Source organism: Boleophthalmus pectinirostris, unplaced genomic scaffold (genome assembly GCF_026225935.1).
Source record: "Boleophthalmus pectinirostris isolate CB_2022bp ecotype Guang Dong unplaced genomic scaffold, ASM2622593v1 HiC_scaffold_2, whole genome shotgun sequence".
In the NCBI taxonomy this organism is placed as follows: Eukaryota; Metazoa; Chordata; class Actinopteri; order Gobiiformes; family Gobiidae; genus Boleophthalmus; species Boleophthalmus pectinirostris.
Window position 1 is genome coordinate 19,565,906 of NW_026571152.1, and position 25,911 is coordinate 19,591,816.

The 25,911-nt window shown below is 38.2% G+C and overlaps 1 protein-coding gene across 1 annotated transcript; it reads left to right on the forward strand.

Annotated features, from left to right (window-relative positions):
- The first annotated feature begins 2,789 nt into the window (after positions 1–2,789).
- On the forward strand, positions 2,790–24,856 carry LOC110166862 (hyaluronidase-4). The gene is given in 5 exon segments (XM_020932186.2): positions 2,790–2,900; positions 17,096–17,603; positions 17,605–18,073; positions 21,891–21,980; positions 23,865–24,856. Coding segments are annotated over 4 exon segments (1,545 nt in total). The 5' UTR covers positions 2,790–2,900; positions 17,096–17,121; the 3' UTR covers positions 24,369–24,856.
- Positions 24,857–25,911: the final 1,055 nt, after the last annotated feature.

The following is a 25,911-nucleotide window of genomic DNA, read 5'->3' on the forward strand; positions in this document are numbered from 1 at the left end:
TGTGTTGTGATAGTGCTCTGAAGAAAGAGTGTTTCAAAGCCTAAAAACAAAAGTGAAACTTACAATACATGTTTATACATTATACTGATTACAGATTATACTGTAGAATTTTCAGAACAATTAAAGATAATATGGTGAACTCAACTAAATATGTTGTGTTAGAAGTTAATAACCTATACATTTAACATACGCCGTCTTTAAAGAACCCATATTACACTATTTTCTGATCTCTGTTAGAATGTTTTTTCCTCATAACAAACATATCTAGAGTTGTGTTTTGTTTCATTCACACATGTTTACCACAAAACCATGCATATTTAGGCTGAGTTCTTCTCTCAAACAGAAAACACTCCACCTTGTTCCACCTTGTAATGTCTTGTGGTGAAGTGCTCCACTGTGTTTTTAAACTCCATTCATCTTCACTAGAATCATTTGGATGATTTCAGCCCTGGAATTGACCAGTATCCATTGAACTAAAGGTAGGAGGTGTTCACTTGAAAACTACCGTTTATGACATCAGAAGGTGGAACAGAGCATTTTGAGCTTTGGAGATATAAACAGACTAATAATAAAGTTTTACTCAAACATGTGAATGAAACAAAACACAATTCCAGGTATGTTTTTAAGGAGGTAACAATATTATAGCATAGTTTAAAGCTCTCAAAAGTTCATTTTGCACAATACAGGACCTTTAACCAACCCAAAATTTGGTTAGGTAAGAGGTCGGATTTAAAACAGGGAAACTCCATTTGAACATTTCAGCTCAGGGTTCGGGGTGACTTTTGTCCTGGAGTTGTAAATATGCTGTGGTCAACCACAAGAATCTGGACTGGCTCTGGCTTTAAGCGCCTAGTCTCATATGTGAAGTCGTTTAACATGCTGACACAATGCAACAAAAAATTAAATTGCCAAACTCCAAGATGCCATTTTTTGAGATTCCCATGGTTTTGAATAGACATTATTAAAATGGTGTAGAAAGCTTGAAATTATGTCTGAGATTTAATGTTGAGTCAATTATAGAGGAAATATAAATGTCTGTGTACTTATTTGTGTGTTTAAATTACAATTAAATATGGCAAGACACCAAATCTTCAAACAAATATCCAAACAGTTATATTTAGGCTACATGGTTGGTTTGTAGTCTTGTGAAAATATCATTCAGTGGATGTCAAATGAGCATCTTCATGTCTTAATGTCAAAATGCTGCTTCCTTAGTTTAAGTTGAACATATTTCAATTTTGCATTTAAAATACACAAACATAATTGAACACTGACCACACAACTTATAATGCATTTAAAATGGTGATGGTCCAAGACTATCCAGAAACGTGTGAAAATCATAAGCATATACTATTGATCCACATAGTAGAGAAATATGCCCTTTTCACTTGACCTGTCCTTCCATGCAGATGAAGTGCCTGCATAGAAAAGCTCAGGGATCCAGATCTTGGACTAGGCTTTGTCAGGAGTAGAGACCAATTCTGCATGTTGTTTTAGTTGATGGGATAAACCAGAAGCTAGTGCCTCCACTCAATCGCACTTCTTTCCAGCAGAATCAGAATACACTAAATGGTTTACAAGAACCCTGGAAGTTGTAGACCGCGCACTGGCCAATCAGCAGAGAGCTGTGAAGCCATGATGTCAAACTCAAGTGCCTGTCTGGGTCCCTTTTGCGGTACAGCACAACAGCAAACAAAGTGGTCGAGATGGATGTAGTCGAAGCCATACATCCTGTGTTGACAACGATTCCTGAGATCAAGGATTTAAAGCCGGAACAAAAAGAATGTTTGGTTATGTTTTATCAAGGGGAAAGATGATATAACCCTTCTTCCTACAGGATTTAATGAATTACATATGTCACGACTGAACAGCAGCATTGGTTAAATAAAAAAGGTACCTGCATACCGTTGAGTGAACGAATCCTAATGCTGCGAGGTCAGATGGTTTCTACGAAATGAAACCGGCTGATGAATCAGGCTAGTGAACCAGACTGTCAAGATTGAACCATAACACAATCCAAGAAATCTCAAATACACAGAAATCCATACATACAACTCAAAACATGAACATGGACTTCTTGCTGTGAGGAACTGACAGGCTCTACCTCCTCACAGTGGCATTTCATTTAAACAGTTGCAAGGACATACAGAGCAGTGGGTGAAGAAAGACAGGGGTATGTGCACACAGAAAGTTTCTAAGCTTTCAAGCCTTCAATGCAGAATGACTCAAATGTGAATGAATCATTATACTATGAGTGAAGTAACGATGAAGGAACACCATTACAAGATAGGTCAAAGCACATAAGACTAAGACTCAACTGTCTCTTTTAAGTTTGTTTGTTTTAAACACAAGTATTACCTAGATTAGAAGAAGTCCACTTCTTCCTGCCCATATTTGACAAGCATGTGTACTTCTTCACAATGACAGCAGATCGGATCAGGGCAGATTTAACCCTCATCTCAACTCTCTCGCTTCTCCCTCCTCACTCTGCTTCTCTTTCTACCCCCCGTCCAATCTCTCTCTCTCTCTCTTTCTCCTCCTCTTTGCACTTATCCTTGCTGTAGTTGTAGATGACTTATTCTCTCTAATCTTTGTTGTGGTTCTCTTACCCTCTCTCTCTCATTCTCTATCTCTCTATCTCATTCACTCTCTCTCTTTTTCTCTCTCTCTCTCTCCACTAATCTTTGTTGTGGCTCAGACTCTCTCTCCTCCCTCTTCCCTCTCTCCCTCCCTCCCTACTGTACTATATAAGCCACTCTAAGCCTGTGTTTCTCCCTGACAGGACCAAAGCATGTGCTAGTTGAACACTACTAGAAACTCCACCATGACCCCCGCGTTGACCTCGTACGCCTCCCCTCTTTCGCCCGGATGCCCTCCCATTGGCCCCTATGCATCTACAGGTACGTTTTGAACAATCTTGTAGTAAATTGTAGACTTGGAATTCTGCACAATAGTGTTTGTTTTGAGTGGATGAGGGGGTGGCAGAGTTTTGACATGTCAGGAATGTGGCTAACCCTTAAAATATCCTCAATGGAGTAAGTAGGAAGCACGGTATTGTAGAAAAAGGGGCTGGTTTCCTTCATTGTGATAAGAAATGCCAAATAGTTGACCTGAAAGAAAGCTGTGTTACTTGGATTACTTGGTTGAACATAGTCAACATGCTTTTTTAAATTGAATTTCTTAAAATATTATGAGATGCATTTTAAAGCTCCTCTGTGTAACTTTTAAGCTTATAAATAAACTAAAATAAAAACCTTTATTTAATTATTGCCCAGAAATATTGGAGATAAATATGAGCATCACCAAGCCTAATCGCAATAAAAATGTAAATAGGACATTGACAATATTTGCATGCATAATTGTATTGAGATCTGTGCTGCAATGTGAAAAGTTAAAACTCTACAGGTATATATATCAAAAAATATTCTCAAGTCTACCCTAAATTGGAAATAAGAAATATTTGTATTTTAATCTGTATTTTTTCAATCTTAACTCAAAATGTTTCTTCTAATATTCTAATTAGATTGGTTACATTTTTGTCTATTTTAATAGCTATCTTGATTCCTGATTGATTTTCTTTCTGCTGTTCTTGAAATTATGTTGCAATACTGGAATTTCAACATCTTCTAACTTATCTCTTTTCCCATGGAATTTTGAGTGTCAAAACTGCTGAGCTGTTTGTTATATGAAAGGAAGTTTATTTTAATCACACACAATGTTTGACATTGACATTTTTAAAACAATACAATGTCAATATAACAGTGACTGAAAAGGCTAATGGTAAATGGTAAATGGTCACATTTTTCTATAGCGCCTTTCCACCTTCAAGGCACTCAAAGCGCTAAGGCAGAAGCAAAGCCTTGACTGCCTAGACTAACTATCTAACTATAATGTTGCTGTGTGTAATAAATGTGAAATTTTAAATTAAATGAAAATAAAGGGCAGAGATGAATTCCAAGTTATCTTATTGAGTTGGGCTAAGCCACGAGATAGTGTCCAATAGAATGAAACAAGATTATATTTTTACATAATATATATAATTAAATAGTGTGGCCACGTACACAATTTTGACCTTGCAATTTTTTAGAAACTGCAGCATCTCAAAGCATAACTTACCAGCACTTAACTTTTTCTTGACCAAGCAAGTTTGTAACATATAGTAATACATTAACATGGGAAGATCTGGTCCTACCCCTTTATTATTTTTATTTTTAAGGCAGCCCTTTCAATATCAACCTATCACTATCATACAACCAGACCTAAAACCTTATCAAAACTAAGTACTTTTAACAGTTACATTATTGTGTTAATTTTGCAGATGTGGCAGCAAACACAGGGAGGTCATGTGCTGTGGAGGAATGTAGAATGAGATTGGTGTTCATCACAGCTGCCTATAAAACCCTTACGTCTACTGTTTATTGGGTAGGATGGTGCTGTGATGCTGCTCCGCCCACTCAGACACACACACAGACAGTCTGGGCCAGGGGATCAGGGCATAACATGAGGACAATTAGCTGAAAGATTTTAAGATTTTAGTCTGTGTGTAGTGAAAGTAGAGAAGGTGAATAAAACTCAATTGTTTGAACTGTACTTTTTAGTGCATCTGGCTTTTTGTGTTGTCATGGTTCCTAAAGCTGCACTATATAACTTGTCTTGGTGAAGAACTGTGCCACGTGCTTGTCTCCATGGAGATATTATTGCTTTACATTATGGTATTAAACTGCATTGCGTTTGTTAATGCATGTGTGAGATTGACAATTTTAAAGAGAGAGTTCGGAATTTTGGAGATAGGGCCTCATTTCCTAGTGAGCCAGAGTGTTGGAGACGTGTGGAGACACTTTTTAAAATATTCCATCCAGTCCTTGTATTTGCAGAGGTTGCTGGTGCTAGGCTAGTGCATGTCAATGGCCATAATTAGCCTGCCGGGTTAGGGTTTTACACACTCCACAAAGCACCCAAAGCAAATCTATTATTACGCCAGAGTATCAATGTAAATGTCTATGTTGATAGAATAATGTTGGATATAAAACTAATCTTGTATTGCATGAAACGTTGCATGCTGAGGAACTATTTTCTCATATATCAGTCCGCCACTACCAAGCATTCTATCAGAAAGTACAACTCCCTGCTGCTGCTCAGACATAAATCCTGCAAATGCAAGGTTGGTCTTACTTCTAAAATTATTCTATCAACATAGACATTGACATTGATACTCTGGGGTAATAAAAGATTTGCTTTGCTTCGGGTGTTTTGTGGAGTGGGTAAGACTGTTTTTAGTGGCAGGATAACTATGGCCATTGACATGCACTAGCCTAGCACCAGCGACCTCTGCAAATACAAGGACTGGATGGAATTATCATATTATCAATATTATTATGTGTTGCAGGAGCCATAGTGGTAAAAAAATATCTGATCATTTGCACATACAGAGAAGATGTTGAACTTCGTGCCATGTGCATTTTGACTGTTAAAAAGCAAATTCCAGTATAGAACTCTAACCTGCCCTCCACTCAACTTTTAAGCCATATGCACTTTATCATGTTAAGATATCACCTTAACCCAGTCTATTGAAAAAATGGGTCAAATGCAGAGAACACTCCTCCCTGTAGTATTATCTTAGTTTAGCTTCACAGTTGTGTCCAATGCTAGCTTCATGTTTTTCTTGTGCTATTGATGCAATGTGCTTCTTTGTTGGTGTAAAGTGCCCTATAAATAAAGTTTGATTGAATATCTGAGCACTTTGTTCCTGTAGATCTTCCCATGAATCATGCCTCTGTTTTGGGATTGGTTTTGGCCAGTGTGGTTCTACACAATCACCATGTTTTTTGTAGTACTTATTTGGTTTCAAAGAAGTTTAATTGCTATACATTGCTATGAGAGTCTAAACAATAACTTTTGATCTTTGGTTTAGTCGTCTTACCCTGTATCATGGCAAAGAATAGATTTTCCACCCAGAGACCACCCAAAACACTTAAAGGCACCGTGTGTGATTTTTACTGTCTTCAAAAGGTAAAAAACACTAGTTTATACTAAATGGTTTGCAGTGGTCCAGAGTTATTTCTAATGCATTTTTAGTGATATCTTGAGGTGACAGAAATCACTATAATTTGCCATTAATTAAAGATATAGTACATAACTTTATGGAAGGTCCTGTATGATTCCATGGAAATAGAAAGTTAAAACCACACTTCAGAACTTTCTCCAAGGAGATACATATGTTTTATTCCATACTGTGGAAGATTCTAGCCAAAAGAGCAACATTTCCAACATGGGAAACAAGCCGGAGAAGCCCTCCTCCAGGAAAAATAAGAGTCAGGTTTATGGAGATGCAAGCCTGCTCACTGGAAGAACACGTTTTTATACATTTTTCAGTGCAATCACAATCTGCACACACATCAAAATTAGGACTAAACCAGGAACTAATGTGGGGAAGACCAGGACTAAACCAGGACTACATCAGGACTAAAATAGGTCAAATGTGAACACCCCTTTTTGACTCAAAAAGTTGCTATTTGTGCTCAATTTAACAACAAATATGAACAAAAAATATACTGCACTGCAAAAATCGTAATTGTCATAATACCCAACTACTACTGATCCTTGCAAATAATATTTCCATGACCTCTTACTAGCTTTTGCCCTTGCGGGTAGGTCCCCCATATGTTTTCCCCATCTGACAGCTCTCCTTCCAGCCATACCCCAGCACCAGTCCCCCTCACCCTGGCCCGGAGGTTAGCTTTGGCTGGCGCTTATGGAAATCTGTGGTTCTCTCCAGCTATCTTTGGGGTTTTGGTGCTGTGGTACGTACTACATGTGTTAGAGAGGGCTGTGACCACACCGAGTTACACTGTGAAAAACACACATCATCTGGAGTGGTTCATGCAGAGCTCAAATGCAATGTCATGATTGGATGAGATGGGAAAAACAAGGAATTAGAAATGTTTTGTGGGTTCATTATCCATTGGCAGTCAAAACATTGAGGAATTTTGTGTCCAATCTCTGTAATTTTGTGTTTTTCCATTATGTTTCACTTCATTGTACACAGCAGTTTCTCCTCAACAAACACAAAGTCCAAATGTCTAACAGAACCACATCAACCTAGAACATTTACAAAAAGGAAATTTCTTTGTAGTCCTGACCAAGCCTAACTCAAGCTATGGAGATGAGTCTACTGCTTCTGACATGTTGTCACAGTGGCATTGAAGTATAGGTCAAATGCAGTGGACAAATTTCTTCATTGGGTCAGAAGAAAGTACTGTTCAGTTTCAATGTAAAATTTGAAACCATTACTTAAAATACCAACAACAATAACATTAGATATTTAGCTTCCTTCCACCATCCAAATTTATGAACGCAAGAAAGGATGAGTCTTCCTGCCCAAAGTAAAATTAAGGAGGACATATTGGTATACAAATTGGTCTTTAAAGGTGCGCTATATAACTTTTTGGTTGGGGTTCTGTCATCTGCTAACTATGGATATGTCATTGCTCTGCCAGGATTGTTCCTAAGTATGAAATCAAACAGCGCTACCTTACATTTGTTCAGTTACAGTTGGTTTTATAGCTCAAAATCACCTAGAAAAACATGTAATTGTTATGTAACAGTTCCTGGTTCAGAATGTAAACCCAAAATTGTTTGCATTTTCTGCAACTCAACAAGACAATGTAGGAATACATAAACTGATTTATTTAAATGATAATTGTAAATAATATATGCACAGCTCTTGTCGAAGTCGTTTTAGCAGAGGGAAGAAAATAAAAAATACATTTCCGTTTAGCATTCAGGCAGATATGCAGGTTTAGAATGCAATGTTCTCTATATGTACAAAGTCAAACATGGAAGGACATTAAGTTAAGTATTTAATGTTGTGAAATCCTTCTTGGCTTGGCATTATCTTTCTGGACCAGTGGAGTTGGCAGCAGTGTGTGTAGGGTTTTTGAAAGAAGTGGGGGCAGTGGTGAGATGTCCCGTTCTGGAATGCTGGCCCAGACAAAGATCTTGTACTAGTTCTACTTCTGCTGCACATTTTTGACTCAAGTTTTTCCTACCAGACTGTTTTGTTATTTTCATTAGTCGTAGGAGACATTTATAGTGTTCCAGTTAATGTGGGTGCATCACATGACCGCTGTTGTGTGAGACTGGGCTGTGTGTCTAGACTACAAACAAGGATAATTCTATTCATTATGTTAGAAATAACCAGAAGGACCATCAAAATAACTTGTCCATTTGAATTTACTTTGAAGAGAACAACTTGCTTCTTACACATGCAAAAACTGTTTCAGACTTTATAATCAATAAGGATGTGTATAAAATAAATTAATAAATCATTTTATATAGTCAGTAGATAATCCAGTATATCCATGGGTTACAGCTTTCTGTTAAATGTGACATTTTGAGTATTTATTCCCATTCAAAAGATAGAATCATTTGTTTTTAATTGTTAAACGCTATGGGAACATTTCTAATGTTTATCATTCTGAAACCCATTGACTCTCTGCTCACTGTTCCCCTAGTAGTCCTGATAGTTCAAGCATTTACCTGTCTGGCCTATAGCTAGCAACACCAGTGGCCGTTATAAGAGCAGTTTTTCCCTTTTTATTAAAACAGGTCCCCCTAGTTCGCTCACCCCATGTGACTTTGATGTTTGTGTTCTTTTCAGGAATTGCTTTGTTCCAGTCCTACATGCCGGGACATGAAGTATATCCAGTTTCACTTACATTGGACCCTGAATATATTATGCAACTCTGGGAGTGTTGGTACTGGTCTGTGCACATCATATAGAACAGATGGTGTATTTAAAAGCAGTGAGCATTTTGGCAGGCACCTCAGCTCCGCCATCAGGGACTCCATCCACTCCCTAACGTTCACCTCCGTCTTCCTCTGCTCATGTTTTCGCGGGTTTATAGTATTTACTCCCCCAAATTCTTAAATAGTTGTGATTTTAAGGCGAGGCTGTTGGAGATTGTTGTGGTTGGAGCTAACTACAAGATGATTTCCTCTGAGTTCTCCAGCGGATACAGATAAAAGGTGTCTTATCAGAATAACAGCATTCCTCTATTGCTACTTATCCTGTCTGAAAGAAGTACTGGTTTCCGTTTGCTTGACAAGCCAGTCTCTCCTAGTTTCAACTGAATTACAGAAGGGCCTGGAATTGGACCATAAAGAGAATTTCATCAGCTGTCCTAACAGAAGACATCTCTTCTCACAAATTCTTGTATCATTCAGAACAAAATGTATACACACTTTTACCTAAGATACATGAGTTTAATGTTTGTAGAAATCCACACTATTTCTCAGCTCTCTGTGTTATTAGTTTTCTTTTAGCCATGAGCAAACTATGATTGGTCAGTCCATCAGAGAGATATGATACAGTTCTAGTAATGTAAAAATGTGTGACTATTTTGTTGAAATTACCATGGTTTAAAAGATCTAAAACTTCAAATTTAAACCCCATGCTGTATATTCAATGGTAATGAAGTAAGAGTAGTACAGTACTATACTTAGGTATACATTTTAGGTATCTGTGCTTGATTTTAACGTGGATACTTTTACTTCACTACATTTGAGAGAAGGTATCCGTACTTTCTACTCCACTACATTTTTGAGCAGGACTGAAAAGCACTCTTAATTACTGTCTGAGACCTTCATCATTTGAGCAAACAAAACATATACAAATAGGAAAAAAAAAGAACAAAATTCAGTACAAATCTTTATCAAAACCATTACATCTGAAAGCTTATTAGATCTCAAAATATGTGCAAAATACTTTTACTTTTTACTCTTTAAGTTCACTTTTAATCTGATATTGTAGTACTTTTATTTAAGTAGATTTTTTTTTCATGTGATACTTTTACTTGAGTATTTCTTTACTCCACTGTCTGTACTTTTACTTAACAAAACTGAGTACTTCTTCCACGACTGCGTATATTGTAAAAGCAGCTAATTATGGAAAAAAGAGACTTAATGAGATTGCCTTAGGTATTTTTTTGGACAAAAAACAGAAGAAAGGTACAAACAACTGGATGAGAAGTATTTGTCTGTCAAGGTTCAATATCAGAGTGAAGTGACTAAGTAGGCAGGGTTTATAGTTAATTGTGAAACATGTTCTTCTCTCATGGTTCAAAACCAGTTACAGGCCTTTTAATTTCCACATATTCTTTAAACAACTTATATTATGTAAAATTGTCTTGTGATCTTTAAGCCATGTTAGAATGCTGTCACCTCAACAAAAACATACACAGAGTTAGGTTTTATTTTATTCACACATGTTTAAGTAATCCTCTGTTATCAACCCGTCTACATCTCCAAAGCTCAAAGTGCTCTGTTCCACCTTGTGGTGTCATGAAGCAGTAATTTTCAAGTAAACAGCTCTCGCAATTCTTTGGCTGAAATGATTCTAGTGAAGGTGTATGGAGTTTAAAAACACAATGGAGCACTTCCTGTATTACCACATGACAAGGCTGAACTGAGAACTCAGCCTATTTGTGTGTATGTTTGTGATGAGGAAATAACATTTTCACATTGCTCAGAAAACAGTGTAATATAGGCCCTTTAAGACCTAGAGAAGGAATCTGTAAAGTCTTTTCTAAAACATAATTAAGCTGATTTGGTTGTCCTCCCCTCTACTCCAGGACCCCTCTCCTCTCATCTTCAATCATCTTCAATCATCTTCAGTGGTTTGGTCTAATTGAGCCTGTTTTCCCACTGGAGACACTTCTTTCTTTGCTATGGATCCGCTAAGCTTGAGTGTGGAGTGAACCAGACATCAACAAATCAGATCTTAAACGCTGCCAGACCGACCGAGGCTCCACTCTCAGAAAAAACTCAATTTATTTCAAAACCACAATTCAGGGTTACTTTTTTGTTATCTGACTTAATTATTGAGTGAGTTTATGATAAGTATTGTGAAGTATCCAGATCAGAACACAATTTGGTCTTCAGTTAGCTAAACATTTGTGCCAGTGTGTGGGAGAAAGTATAGTTTAACCTGAGCTGATTCTTGAGCGGATTCCAACTTGTTCTTTGCTCCAAAACAAAACACAAGATTTTACACATTGCTAGCAACAACAACTAGCATGTTAACAGTGTACATCCTGTTTCATTTCATGGAGAATATAACATTTTAGATTTAAATGCAGACACCCTTAGAGCTGTTTTTTTTTTTTTTTTTTTTTTCCATGGGTGCAGCCCAACTAATCGAACTTTGAATCCTTTTTTTTAAAGTAACTCTGAATAATGGATTAGCCAGGCTGGCACCACCTCGTGCCTCTGCTCAATTTCATTTCTCTCCAGCAACTAGGTCAGGAATCGGAATATACTAGATGGTTTGCAAGAACCCCAGAAATGCGAGTTCGGCCACCAGCCAATCAGCGAAGAGCCATACGTTCTGTGTTGGCAACGATTTCCGAGATCGAGGATTTAAAGCCGGAATAAAAATAATGTTTGGTGAATTTTATCAAGGGGAAAGATGTTATTGCCCTTCTTCCTACAGTATTTGGGAAAAAGGTCAATATACCAGTTAGCTCTGTTAGCGGCGCATTACATACGTCACGACCAAATAGCAGTGACTGGTTAAATAAAAAAAAAGTATCCGCCTACCGTCGAGCAAACAAATTCTAATGCTGCCAGGTCAAATTGTTTCTACAAAGTGAAACCGGCTAATGAATCAGGCTAATAATGGACGCCACTGGAACAGAAATTTATACAGATTAAATAAATAGAAAAATATATAAATTAGCAGTACAGGGTCGCTGAATTATGTGAGAACACAAGTTAGTTAGAGCTGTTTAATGTCATACTGTGGAACATTCCAGGCAGAGCAATGACATATCCATGATGAACCCTTCACCAGAAAAGGTACACAGTGCAGCTTTAAATCCATCTTGGAAAACAATCAACATTTGAAATAAAGCTAAAATGAGCTGATTCCCAGTGCCTACATTAGACATGCTTATCTCTGAGTTTGGCTCTATACTGAAGTGGCTCTACTTCAGTCCGGCGCCATTACCTCACATCACATAGGCCTATCCATTTAGAGTAATTCTGCTGCTTGAATGTCGTTGAAAACAGATCTATGGGCTGCACTTAAATCGTTTCCAAAAACCATGAGAAAACTGGCAGCATTGCAAAAACTGATCCCATTCCCAAACCAACATACCGAACACATAATGGGGTATTTGAACATGCCGGAGTCTCGTAAATGTAATTTCAAGGTAAATGGTTCAAGAAGTTATAGCACAGTTACCAAGCAACCATGTGGAAACGCCATGTGTTTGGATAGAGTTTACATTGGTGAATAAAAGGAGAGGGAAGTTGCAATGTAATGGAGGTCTGAAAGGTGAAGGGGAATCACATGTTTTTTTTATTTTTTATTTATAAGCGGATTGAAAGCTATTGAAGTTTATATGCCTTAAATCACAAATATTGTTCAAAATGTACTTTTTTGAGCTTTTAACCCCTCTGTTGTCCCCTCATCAAAAACATAGTTGTATTTTGTTTCATTGTTTAATTAATCCATTCATTCAGAGTCATCTCTAAGTACTCAGTAGCCAGACTTCCCATGCTTTTTTTTAAGCCCATAAACCATCCTCGGACTTGTTTCATTAGCATAGCTTTTATGTTGCCTAAGCTTAATTTGTTTATTTTCTCATTGTGTAGTTCATAAAGTCTATAGACATGATTTGAAGTGAGAAAAGGCCATGTTAAAGCCACAAGAATGCATAATATGTGTTCTTTAAAATTTGTGTATGTATTCACATGCCTGCAATAACGGGTGTGCTTGTGAATAACCATAGAATTCATTCCCTCCCAATATATAATGCGGTGTTTAAGGACACGGTTGGGAAAGACTTGCTGGTTTTGCAGATAGATGGACTAACAGCAGTAAACACCACTTATGGCTCATTAACTTAATAAAGCTTAATGCTGACACTGGGAATGAACATTTGGTAGACTTTTGACAAGCATCTATTGTCTAAGACCTTAGTGATTTAAATACTGACCTGTAGAGTACTGATTAAATAATACAATATAATATAATATACTAATATAGCGCTTTTTCTATCCTATTAAATTTTAAGACATTGCAACCTAAATCTGAACCAAGCTTGTTTATCTGAGTGATTGACACTTTGAAACGGAGGAGGTCATTGGTCAACCAGAACAAAATCAAACTTCTTTCACCTCAGATTTATTTTTTTTTAATGAGATTTTTTTTTTTAATTCGCTGTGTTATAATTATTATTTTTATTTCATGGTTAATCTGTGATTCAGACCCATCAAACTTCTCAGGCTGGGACCCCTCAAATAACCATGCAATGAACTGATAAAATGAAATTGACAGCAGTAATCATTTCTAGCAACGGGCTAAATCTAGTGTACTCTTATTTATATCAATAGTTTATTATTTGACCCACTTTCCCTAAAATGTCCTGTTTGAAATCAGAGAGTTGATTAAATACTGAGTCATGAATTTAAAATGACATCTTGAAATCATCTCATGACCCACAGCTCTGCCTTGGGACCCATCTCCACTTTTGGGAACAGTTCTCAAATTTTTCTCGTCAAGTACCACCTTTTGAGTACCATAGATCCAAACCTGGACTATATCAGGCTTAAATTAGGGCTAGAACTAGAGCTTGGTCATATCTACAATAACTAAAACAGGTTGAAAATGAGACTAAAACGATGGATAAGTTCATTTCTAAACAATTTTTAACCCAAAGGAATACAAAAACATTTGTTCTCTAAATAAAGGGTCCATATTATGGTATTATCTGAACTCTGTTTGGATGATTTCAGCCCTGGACTGTTAACGTGAGAAGTACCACTATATTACATCACAAGGTGGAACAGAGCATTTTGAGCTTTGGAGATGTAGACAGACTAATAATAAAGGATTTCTCAAACATGTATAAATTAAACACTACCCCAGGTATGGTTTTGATGAGGTAACAATATTTATAATATGATTTAAAGCTCAGAAGTGTCTATTTTGTGATAAACAGGGACCCAGACTATCTTCGTAGTGTAGGAAAAGCATGCGGTGTTGACTGACCAGGCTAATGTCCCTATGCCTCTCTGAATATAGTGGCAGGTCCCAGACAGTTCGACAGTGGAGCCTGTCATTATGAGGTCTACAGTGTGGACAAGAAGTCACGTCTCAACCAAAGATTGGTGCTCAAATGCTTCCTCATGACCTCTGACCTCTCGTTGGGTCTAAAACTAAAATGTACAAACCTATTTTAAACACAAACCTGAAACAATAAGTTAAAAAGAAATTTCAATAAATGTTGGTAGAATCATGGTCTAACTTGAAATTTTAAGTTTATGAAAATAATAATTTAGCTGTAATTAGTCTTTGTAGACCTTTTTATCATATTGCACCATATCATATTTTTCCCACACCTTTTTTATTGCCCTTTTAAATTATAGATTTTATTATCAATCTAATAATAATAATAATAATAATAATAATAATGCATTAGTCTTATAGAGCACTTTTCCAGATGCTCAAAGTCACTTCACAGTTTGATGCGTTATTCAATCATTTCATATCGAGAGGTGGTAAACTACTACTACGCCTGTGACAAAGTGGGCCTTTGTCTTATTTTAAACTCACCTTAATTTATGTTAACCATTTTGATTTTGGAAAGACACCTTTTGCTTTGCTTTACCTGGAATTGTTACTCACCTGGGGGAGGTACTTCCTCCTGGGCGGAGTATAAAAGGCAAGCAGGTGTCACTAATTAGGGGAAGACTTCTGTGCAGGTATTTGGTGTTTTGCTTTGAGTTACTTATTTTTTGTCTATTTGTATTTTTGTTGGTTAAACCCAGAAGTCTGTTTTTTAAAATAAATTTTGTCTGCGTAAGACACCTTTTTTTTTGTGTCATCTGCCTCCTTCTTCGACCACTTTGGCCAGCTTCCCCACATAGCCACAACTGACCTGGGGCAGACTGATGTATGCAATGTATACACTGACAGTTTTTGCCACTGGTGCCCCACTATAGCACCTGATTTTCCCAGCATTCTCCCATCCAAGTTCTAACCAGGCCCAGACCTGCTTAGCTTCTGAGATCTGACAAGCTCAGGCTCTGACAAGGAGGTTTGGCCACATTTTAATGTTTAGAGGTCCTATATTATATAATGTCTAGAGATCCTATATTATCTGCCAAATTGACTCTTGTGAACTTTAAACCATGTTATACATGCCTGGAGTTTAGTTTTGTTCAGTAAAGATTAGAAATTCCAGGCCTGAAATGATCCAAATGATTCTAGTGAAGGTGTATGGAGTCCACACAGTCCAGCACTTCCTGTATAGCCACATGACATCACAAGAGCATTTCTTTTCATGAGGAAACAACATTAGATAGATAGATCAGATTTTAGTGCCTTGCTGGTTGCTAGTAAGAAATGTATAACTAAAAAATGGTTAACACAGGAAAAAATTGACCACATGGTGGGAAATAACACTATAGATAGTTATAAAATTGAAGAGATGACTGCATTTGTAAAGGCTGGTTTGTGTCCTGTTGGGAAAAGTGGGTTAAATATACAAATCTAAGAAGGCTACTACTATCATCTCACTACTGTCTAATTGCATATTGGCAGACTGATAGATCATTCTAATGGTTGTTTCTGTTTTAAGACATGGTGAATGCTGTGTCATCTACAGTATGTCTTGGATTTTACATGTTACAAAATGCTGATAAGTGAGATTGTAAGTGGCTGTAAAAGTCTGTGATAATTTTAAGTAAACAGCATAACAGCAGGGTGGATCACGGCCGTTTATCTAAGTGTGACTAACATATAATTAGGTTTCTCCCAACAGAAATTACGTATTATTAAGTAAACCATTTCTAATCCAGAGCTCCATACATTCACCACACTGTGTTCTCCAGGAATGATGCAGCCAAATGAGTCTGTCAGTGACCATGCTGTTATATATTTAGGCACTTTTCCACTGAGTAAAGCTATGTGGTTTGGTCTGGGAACTTCCTGAGGTATAGCAGATTTGAAACAACTGACCCACATTTTGCAAGGGATTTTATTTATAATATTTGTTTTCTTTACCCAATTCCTAAGGGTGAACATTTGAGGAAATATTTAAAGAAAATCACTACATATGGCCTTGATAAGAATCATAATTTCAAATCACTTTCCCCACCCATTCCTCCTATTGGTCAGCCTCCATTATGCTCAGAGTGAGTGACATGTGAGTGTAACCAATCACAGTGAAGTGTTCATTTTCAGAAGCAGCAGATGGCTTTGGAGGGGCTATACATAATTTCTATTCACGTACGATTTGTCTCACCCCTATTCTGTGCAAGTGTTTTTTTTAGTTTTTTTTTAAATCAGCTGTGAATCAGGAAGTAACGCAAACAGCTATCATGTATTTGTTCATATCATGCATGACTGTGCAAGCAAAACTCAGCTCACAGCTCTGAAATGTATAAAACAAGCTCATAAACAGAATAATTAGAATGCAGTAGGCCTATAAAATGTAGGTCTTCTAGCTGTGTTTTTTCATGTTTTCAAGACAGTAAAAATCAGGTACAGCTCCTTTAATTGCCTCTTGAAGACAAATTCCAAGTTGTGAATACTGATAAAACCAAAATCATTATCTGAAGAAAATACTGAAACGAATTTTGTTGGTACGTGGCTCATCCCTCTACAAAATGCCTATATTTATGCTAATTAGGAATGTAACTATATCCAAATCTCTCTGTATAATATTTTCACAATATGCAGCTCACGGTACGATATTCATTGCAATATTATGTGGAGGCTAACAACACTGTGAATATTTTACTTTTTCCTTTTAAAATGCCTTGACAAGACTTTTTGTCATAATCCAAAGCATTAAGATTTAAAACTTTAAAACTTATTTCTTGTAATCGGCGCTGAAACAGAACACAGGACCGTGGCCTATGTCATGTTTATTTAGTCCATGCTGCACCATAACTGTTAATTTAAGTGAAAAGACTTGCAATTTGATATACTGTGATGGTCCATGATATTATTGAGACTTTTGACGTCACGATATTTTGGTCGTTACATCCTTAATGCTAATCCTATTCTCTGTTTCTCCTCCAGGATGATTGACAGCCGCTGATCCCAGGATGCCTGTGGTGCCAGTGGGCGGGACTTCCTCCTCCCACATCGTCCCTGTGTCTCTCACTTGCTCATGGCTTTTGCTGCTCTTCCACGCCGCATTCGCACAGAAACCGGCCAAGCTTCCTCTGATTGGTCGAAAACCCTTCATCGCCGCTTGGAACGCACCTCTGGACATGTGCACCATCAAATACAACATCAGCGCCAACTTCGAGAAACTTTTTCACATTCACGGTAGCCCACGTGCCGACTGGACAGGCCAAAATGTTACGATATTTTATGCCAATAGACTGGGATACTACCCATACTATACACCACAAGGGGATCCAGTACATGGTGGACTTCCTCAAAACTGCAGTCTTGAACTACATTTGTTTAAAGCATTTCAAGACATCAACCATTTTATCCCAGCAGAAGATTTCCGAGGTCTTGCTGTAATAGACTGGGAATTTTGGCGACCGCAATGGAGTCGGAACTGGCACAAGAAAGATATACCGCAAAAAGTCTAAAGAATTGACTAGCAAGGCGTATTTTAACGTAACAGCGGCTCAAATTGAGGAGTTAGCGAGACGACGATTTGAAAAAAGCGCAAAAGCTTTCATGCAACGGACTATTCAGTTGGGCACTCGCCTACGCCCCAATGGACTATGGGGATTCTACCTCTACCCTGACTGTCATAATTACAACCTCCATGAGCAAAACTACACAGGCTTCTGCCCTCTGCTGGAGAGGATGAGGAATGATGAGTTGCTATGGCTTTGGAACAGTAGTACGGCCCTGTTTCCGTCAGTGGCCATAAGGAAAAGCCACACCAATAGTATTAGTAACTTGCACTTTTCACAGCACAGGATCCGGGAGGCAACCAGGGTGGCATCGCTGACCTCAAAGGAGTACGACCTGCCCACCTATGTGTATCTAAGGATGGGCTACAGGGATGAGGCACTAGCTTTCCTCACTAATGTAAGTCAGTGCATGGGAAAATACATGAGCAATGGTGAAATAGCAATCGAAAGTGTAAAGTAACTAACTGCAATTACTCACCTTTTTTTTTGTAATTATAGTTTTTTGAGTTGCTTTTAATACCTGTTGTTGTACTTGCAATTCAGTATAATTCTAACATGTATTTGTACAGTTCAACTCTCTTTTGTCCCAATACATGCTTGATAGCTCCACTCCTTTCTACATCTTCAAACACACAGATGGACTGCATTGCCAGCTCTGATTGAGAATAAGTGGATTGTGATTTAAAACAACTTATTTCATCATTAGACAGTTAAATTAAACAGCCTTGCCTAAAACTACTTTAAGTACTATTTCTCATGCATACTTTTTTCTGTATTCTTTCCACCACTTTAATGGTTGATATGGTTAGGGAATGTCAGTGTTGTTTGTTGTTTATTTGGCTCTGCTCAGGATTGCGAGAGCATGATCATTTGTATGAAGTTCAATTTAAAGGGCCTTGCATGCTATCCAGGCTGGCCCCACCTAGTGCTTCCGCTCAATTTCATTTCTCTCCAGCGACTAGGTCAGGAATCGGAATACATTAGATGGTTTGAAAGAACTCCGGAAGTGTGAGTCCAGGCACCAGCCAATCAGTGAAGAGAAATACATTCTGTGTTAGCAACGCTTCCCGAGATCAAGGATTTAAAGCCGGAACAAAGAGAATGTTCAGTGAATTTTATCAAGGGGAAAGACTAGTTATTGCTCTTCTTCCTATGGGATTTGATGAAATACTTAACCCTGGAGAACCCAAGAACCCTTTTCTTCTTTGGAAAATGATGAACATGCATTAAATGACTGCTATGAGTCCACTGAACACCAAAATATCAACTTTTTCAATTTTAACCCTTTATTCCCTAATTTAGGATTAAAAAATCTGACCCATTGGGTTTTAGGCATATTATTTCAAAGAATGACAATGGGAAACACTGTCAATGTTGATCACCGCAATAGACAAGAAATGCCAGAAAAGTATCATATACCAACGACGGGTCCAAATGGGAAATTTACAGTGTTCAAGATGCACATCCAGCATGTCAACTCCTCCCATGGAATCATTGTACTCCTGGATGTTCAGCTCATCTGGTCTGGTTTGTCATGGCATCCTGGTATGACTCAACCTGTTCACCTTGAAAGATCATGTCAGGCAACTCAATGTCTTTCTTTCACCACCTGTAAGTTTTTGCGGCATGATTTGGCTCCATCTGTGGCCTAGCAGTCTCGGCAAATGGCACATCCTCATCATTGGACTAGTCATTGTCTTGGGCAGGAGATTCACCATCATCACTTTCAACATCTGGTTGAAACAATTAATCAGAATCGCTATCGCTGTCAAATTCAGGGCCAAAGTCTCTATCATCAGCTTCAAGTTGCTCTAATACTTGTCTTACAGTGAACTTTCTCTGTTCCTTTCCCTGTGCTGAAAAGGGAGCGGCCATATTCCCTGAAAAGATAATAGGTATTTACTTTATTAGTCTCTGGCCGTGTACTACCTACTGAACTTAGTAAAATATGCCCAAAGACACTTGGTATTGAATGAAATTAATCAATAGAATACAGACCCCTTTACAAAATAATGTATTTACATGCATGGCTACAGGCCTCTATATATACAGTAGCTGATACACTATTTATACTATTTATATACTCTATTTATATATTTTATCATACATTTTTCAAATTGTTACATTATATTCTACAAATGAATTTAATTCAAGGCTCAGTGTTGGGGAGTAACGGATTACATGTACCGCCGTTACGTAATCAGAGTACAAATTATGAGTAACTGTATTCCGTTACAGTTACTGTTTCAATGAGTGGTAATTGGATTACAGTTACTTTGCTGAAATAAGTGGATTACAAGGCGGTATTTTCCTGTTTTCACATTTTGTGCTACCTCCCATTTATTTATTTTTTTATTTCGGTAATTCCACTCATTGCCGGAAACCCAAACAGAAAGCGACAATAAGACCGATGTAAACGTCATGTTAAAGTTGGCGGTGTCAGTCACACAATGGAAGCAGCAGTGCATTGGTAACAACGCATTTGTGTCTTGGAAATTCTTCTCCCGATGTGATATATATATATATATATATATATAAAACAACTTAACCTACAACTTAAATGTGAAACCGGAGCTACTGGCACTGGTGAAAACAACCTGCATAGACTCATAATATCTGCACTACTGTCCTATAGTGACCTGCGACATGAGGGGACGTACACACAAACACACACACACAAACAAACACACACCTTCATCACCGTCATCAACCTGAGAACCCGCGGACCACGTCTCCTTCCGTAGTTACAGCGCGGACACCGTCGTCTCGTGCGCTGCGTGTGGACTGTGTTTCTCGCGTAAACCGCGCTTCCTCCTGTGCGCCTCTAAACCAGAACTAACACCAGGACTAACACCAGGACTAATACAGGACTAAAACCAGGACTAACCCAGGACTAAACTAGGACTAAACCAGAACTAAACCAGAACTAAAGACCTGGTCGAAACCAGGTCTAAAATCAGGAGTAAACCAGGTCTAAAATCAGGTGTAAACAACATGACACCTAACATTAGGTTGACATAATTTAAGGTGATCTCATATAAAAAATTATTTCTCTATCAATAATATTTTTTTAATATGGTGAAGGAAAGGCTGATCTTGTTACTGTCTTTTAACAGACAAAACCTCTTATATTAAGATATCGTGGTCTTTGTTTCTCTACAGCAAACAGTTGCTTATTCATGGAGACTTGGGCTCAGACAATTTGAAGACAACAAACAAGAATTTTCAGGATGTGGTTGCTACATTCATGTTGTTTAAAAAAAAACATGACAATATCAAGTAATCCAAAGTAATCAGATTACGTTACTCATTTTAAGTGATTTAATGGATTACGTTACAAACTACATTTTGGGGTGTGTAATCTGTAATCTGTAGGGGATTACATTTTAAAAGTAACACTCCCAACACTGTCACTATTTGCAAAGTCCAAGACTTTTTGTAGTCTTAGACCAAAGGGTCATTTTTGACCCGTCATTTTTTTCACCCGTACACCCAGGGGGTCCTTTTTGACCCATCGCTTTTTGGACTAGCTCAGAGTTGCTATTTTATCTATAAAGAACATAAAAAGTACTTCTAGGCATTCTGCAGGCTAATACTAAATAAATTAACAATTTTACCTACCGCTGGTTTGCTGAGAAGAGAATTTTGTTTGGGTAGGTTTCCAGCTCAACAAAACACCATTTGGTGTATTTGCTATCTTGTCACTCCCACTCTGGCTCATGTCAGTTCAATATTTATCCACTAGGTGTCTCTATGCAGGGGCCAGAAGTAGCACTCTGAGCTTTTGAGGTTAAATTTGACTTTTTTTTTGTTTGTTCATTTTGGGTAGCAGCAATTAACAGCGGTCAAATTTGACCCCATGGGTTCTCCAGGGTTAATATACCAGTTAGCTCTGTCAGTGGCGCATTACATATGTCATGACCAAATAGCAGCAATTGATTGAATAAAAAAGTACCCGCCTACCTTCATGCGAACAAATTCTAATGCTGCAAGGTTAGACGATTTCCACAAAGTGAAACCCGGCTTATGAATCGGGCTACTTGCATGCATCTAATATTTATCAATATTTTCTTTGGTCCACCACGAGAGGGAGACAACCTCCACAGGGTTCTGTTTTATACAATGTGTAGTTATATCCTGTGGTGGCATCAGTGAGTCTCCCTACCTGGATTCTCTGCAGTTTCTCTTGTAACATGTTTCTGTGTCTTATGCAGAAAGACCTGATCCACACCATTGGGGAGAGTGCAGCTCTGGGGGCAGCTGGCTTCGTCATCTGGGGAGACTTGAACCTGACCTCGTCCAGGGTGAGTCTACAAATAGTACTGTCATCATCTGCTTTTTATGGAACATACAGAGTTCACCATTTTAGTTGATATTGTTTATACAGACCACAATGTCTGCATGCTAAAAACATAATTCATTTCTGCAGACAGTGTGGATGTCAGACCCAACAAGAATGCACTTGTGGTTTTGCAATACAATGCACAGTTCAACAGAGGAATTCTATACAAATGTATCACAATGAGGACATTGTTTTTGGATCATGTGACTGCCTGTTGGCAAACAGTTAAACCACGATTTCCTAAAGTGCATATTTACATATTTTATAACCAGCACAATCTATGGCAACTGCGTTGATAAAGTGGCTGAAACACATACTTTTCACAAAACCTCTGACCTCTTGATTTTCTATGGGATTTCCTCAAGAAGAACAAATAAGGAAAAATGCAAAATGTTGTTTTGAACCTTGCTGTCCCCACATCAACAACATATCTAGTATATAAAGCTGTCTTTATGCAATTTTACCTAGTGTTAAAAGAGTTTTTTCAAGTGCTGTATATATGCTTCTTCTGTATTATTATTATCAAAGGGTATTTCTCATGGGAAAACCAGTTCCTCATTATCTGTTATCTTCCGCACGTACAGTCCTCCCTACACCTTAGCAGCTGGCACACACACACACAGACACACATACACACTTTTATTTTCTGTGCTTTTTTACTTTGTTAGAAAAATGTAACCGCCCATTTATTATTGTAACCTGTGTGATTCAATAAATACGTGGCATGGGAAAATGACTCTTCGACAGTTAAGAGCTGTAGCAGCGCCACTGTCCCTCGCTGTGAGTAAAAACCTGAATTCTGCCTTTTCTTTGTGTTAATATCTCTGTTATTTTCTGACACCTAGATTGTTACATCACAGATAAATCCAGAAGTATACTTCAGTTATTAAGTACATACATTTCTGCCATCAAATTATGTGCCTATATTGGTTATTGGTCACGTTTCTTATTAAAGGTACACTGTGTAATTTTTCTGGTGGAGGGTCCGTCAAATGCTGATTAGATGAAAATGAGATATTTTTGCTTTGTTTGGAATGTTTCATAGTATGGCATTAAACCTTTCTATCTTCATGGAGACCAAGTCAGAATGCTTGTTTTTCTAGTCAATTTTGAGCAGTAAAACCACATAAAAATGAGGAAAAATAATTTAATGTCAGACTGTGGAACATTCCAGACAGAGCAATGACATATCCATAGAAACAAGCAGGTAACGGACCCCCAGCCAAGAAGTGACGTAGTGCATCTTTTAATGGGTAGTGTTTTTTTTTTCTTTTTCATGTTTCATTACCTCTGCCAAGGAGGTTATGTTTTTGCCTGCGTTTGTCTGTTTGTTTGTTTGTTTGTCTGTTAGCAACATAACTCAAAAAGTTATGGACTGATTTTGATGAAATTTTCAGGATTTGTTGGAAATGTGAAAAGGAAGAAATGATTTCATTTTGGGGGTGATCCGGAAGAAATCCTGGATTCTGGATCACTTTGAAATTTTAGTTAACATTGTGGTAAATGGGGCCAAAAATTTTGTTTCTCAATATCTCGGTTAATTATTGACCAAACCCCATGAAATTTGGCTCAGGGATGGACAATGGGATCCTCTTTCATATTCCAAAGGCTGATCCGGATCTGATCCAGAAGACTGATTTTATCGCAATTTATATAAAAATGGGGGTAGTCCTTGGCGGAGGTCTGCGCTCTCTGAGTGCTTTTCTAGTTGTTATATGCTTTATTATACATTTTAAAACATGGCACATAAAAGCAAAGGTACTCAAAATTATGTTTAAATGCCAATAACAAACAATGAATAATACTTTTCTGGGGTGTACTGAACCTCTCCATCTTGCCTCTCCAGCACAACTGCACCAAAGTCAAGCACTTCCTGAGCCATCGCCTGGGCCAGTACATCACCAATGTCACCAGGGCGGCAGAGCTGTGCAGCGACTCCCTGTGCCAGAGCAATGGCCGCTGTGTCCGAAAGAACCCCCGTGCCCGCCACTACCTGCACCTCAGCCCCCACACCCACCGCATCGCCCCGTCCGGTGAAGGGGACTTCACCGTCACGGGTTGGCCCTCCACACAGGACCTCCAGCTGCTCCGGGACAGGTTCAAGTGCCACTGTTATGAGGGCCACGAGGGGGAGAGCTGTGATAGCATCAACATAGTGAAGGAGGAGGACGATACGGGGCGGAGGGAGGAAGAGGAGGAGGAGCAGGAGAGGAAGAGGACGGAGTGGGAGGACGAGCAAGGCGAGCGCTATGAGGGGAGAGAGAGTGCAGCGAGGGTCAATATGAGCGGCACAAGGCTAATGGCGGTGATGCTCGTGTTGTATGTTTTTGTGTTGAGGGCACATTTATGATTTATATACATTTTTTCACACCAGATTAAAGTGTATTTGAATGCGTTATTGACGTACAGGGGCAACACTGCTTTCTGTAGAGTTATATGCTGTTATGGTATTAAGATACACAAATGAGATTGAATCAGCTGTATCACTTTGTTGCTTAAAAAAAAACCAAATCTAGACCAGTGGTTCTAAATCTTTTCATACCATGTACCATTTCAGAAAATAGTTGCCCTTGTAAATACCACCAGATCCAAACCAGGTCCAAAACAGAACTAGTCAAGGTCTACAATTGATACTATTGGGGGTGAAGCTAACTTAAGGCACTCTGATTCTCAATTTAGACTTTAATCTGAGCTTTGTTTTTCTACAATCTGACCAGAAAGATCTGACTTAGCTAGCTGACACCTAAACAGGACCATGTAAGGCCAAAGATGTAAATTTTGTCATCTTATGTACTTTAACTTCTTTTTAAATACAATACAGTTCTTTTTTTTTTTTTTTTTTGTCATGTTTCAGCTGTTAGCTGCAAGCCATCTTCAGAATTGTCACCGGTGTTGTTGGGGACATGTCGAATACGTATCAGCTGTTGTTACTTCTTATAGTTTCCTGATTTCAATGGCCTCGGAAACAACAGAAAACAACAAGTTCAAATGCTGGATCAGGGAGGCTATTGAAATCAGGAAATGAGGCACAGACAAGATGATGACGGAGCATTTCTCCTTTCACACACCTGGGACTCTTCTCCAGAGAACACCGGGTGAGGGGAGGCATGGTCAGTCTGAGCGATCTTCCAGGTCCATCAGGCTGACCATGCCTACAGGAAGTAACAACAGCTGATATAGGGCATGTCACCACCAACACCGGTGACAGTTCTAAAGATGGCTTGCAGCAGCCGAAACATGTCAACAAGGAAGGTAAATACATTTTACTGTATTGTCTTTAAAAAGATCCCAAGAAGTTAAAGGACCATGAAAGTTCGTATTAATCACAGGCTCCTGAAAATGTGTTGTTTAAATCCATTTTGTATTTTTTCATTCTAAAACCTTGTCACGATTATTTGAGCATTGTGTATCAGTAGGTCTAAATAACTAGGCAATAGGCAATGATAAAACAAAATATGGACTAAAAACTCAGCACACATTTAAACTGCAGATGTATATGTGTCCTACTTGAAGAAGTATGCAGTTTGAGAACCACTGGTTAAGGCTACAGAGATAGAACCAAATCTTTGCTGCGAGGAGAGGAGGCTAACCACTCTGCTACTGTGAACCAAAAAATGTATCAATTTTGTAGACCAAAAAGCCAATAAGTAAGATTGCAATGAAAGCTAAACATTTTTGAATACTTTGATGTGGAAACTGTGTGTATGCAACATTAAACATTGAGTTATAGGGATTTGATGGCATTGTTGCTGCCCCTACTGGCCTATAGTGTTACTACAAATTCAGGTTTTCATAACAAAGCAATCATTAAAAGTGCACTATGTCACTGTTTTATGGAGGGTCCACCACCTGCCCATCTCCCTCAGATGTTCTACAGTATGGCATTAAACGCA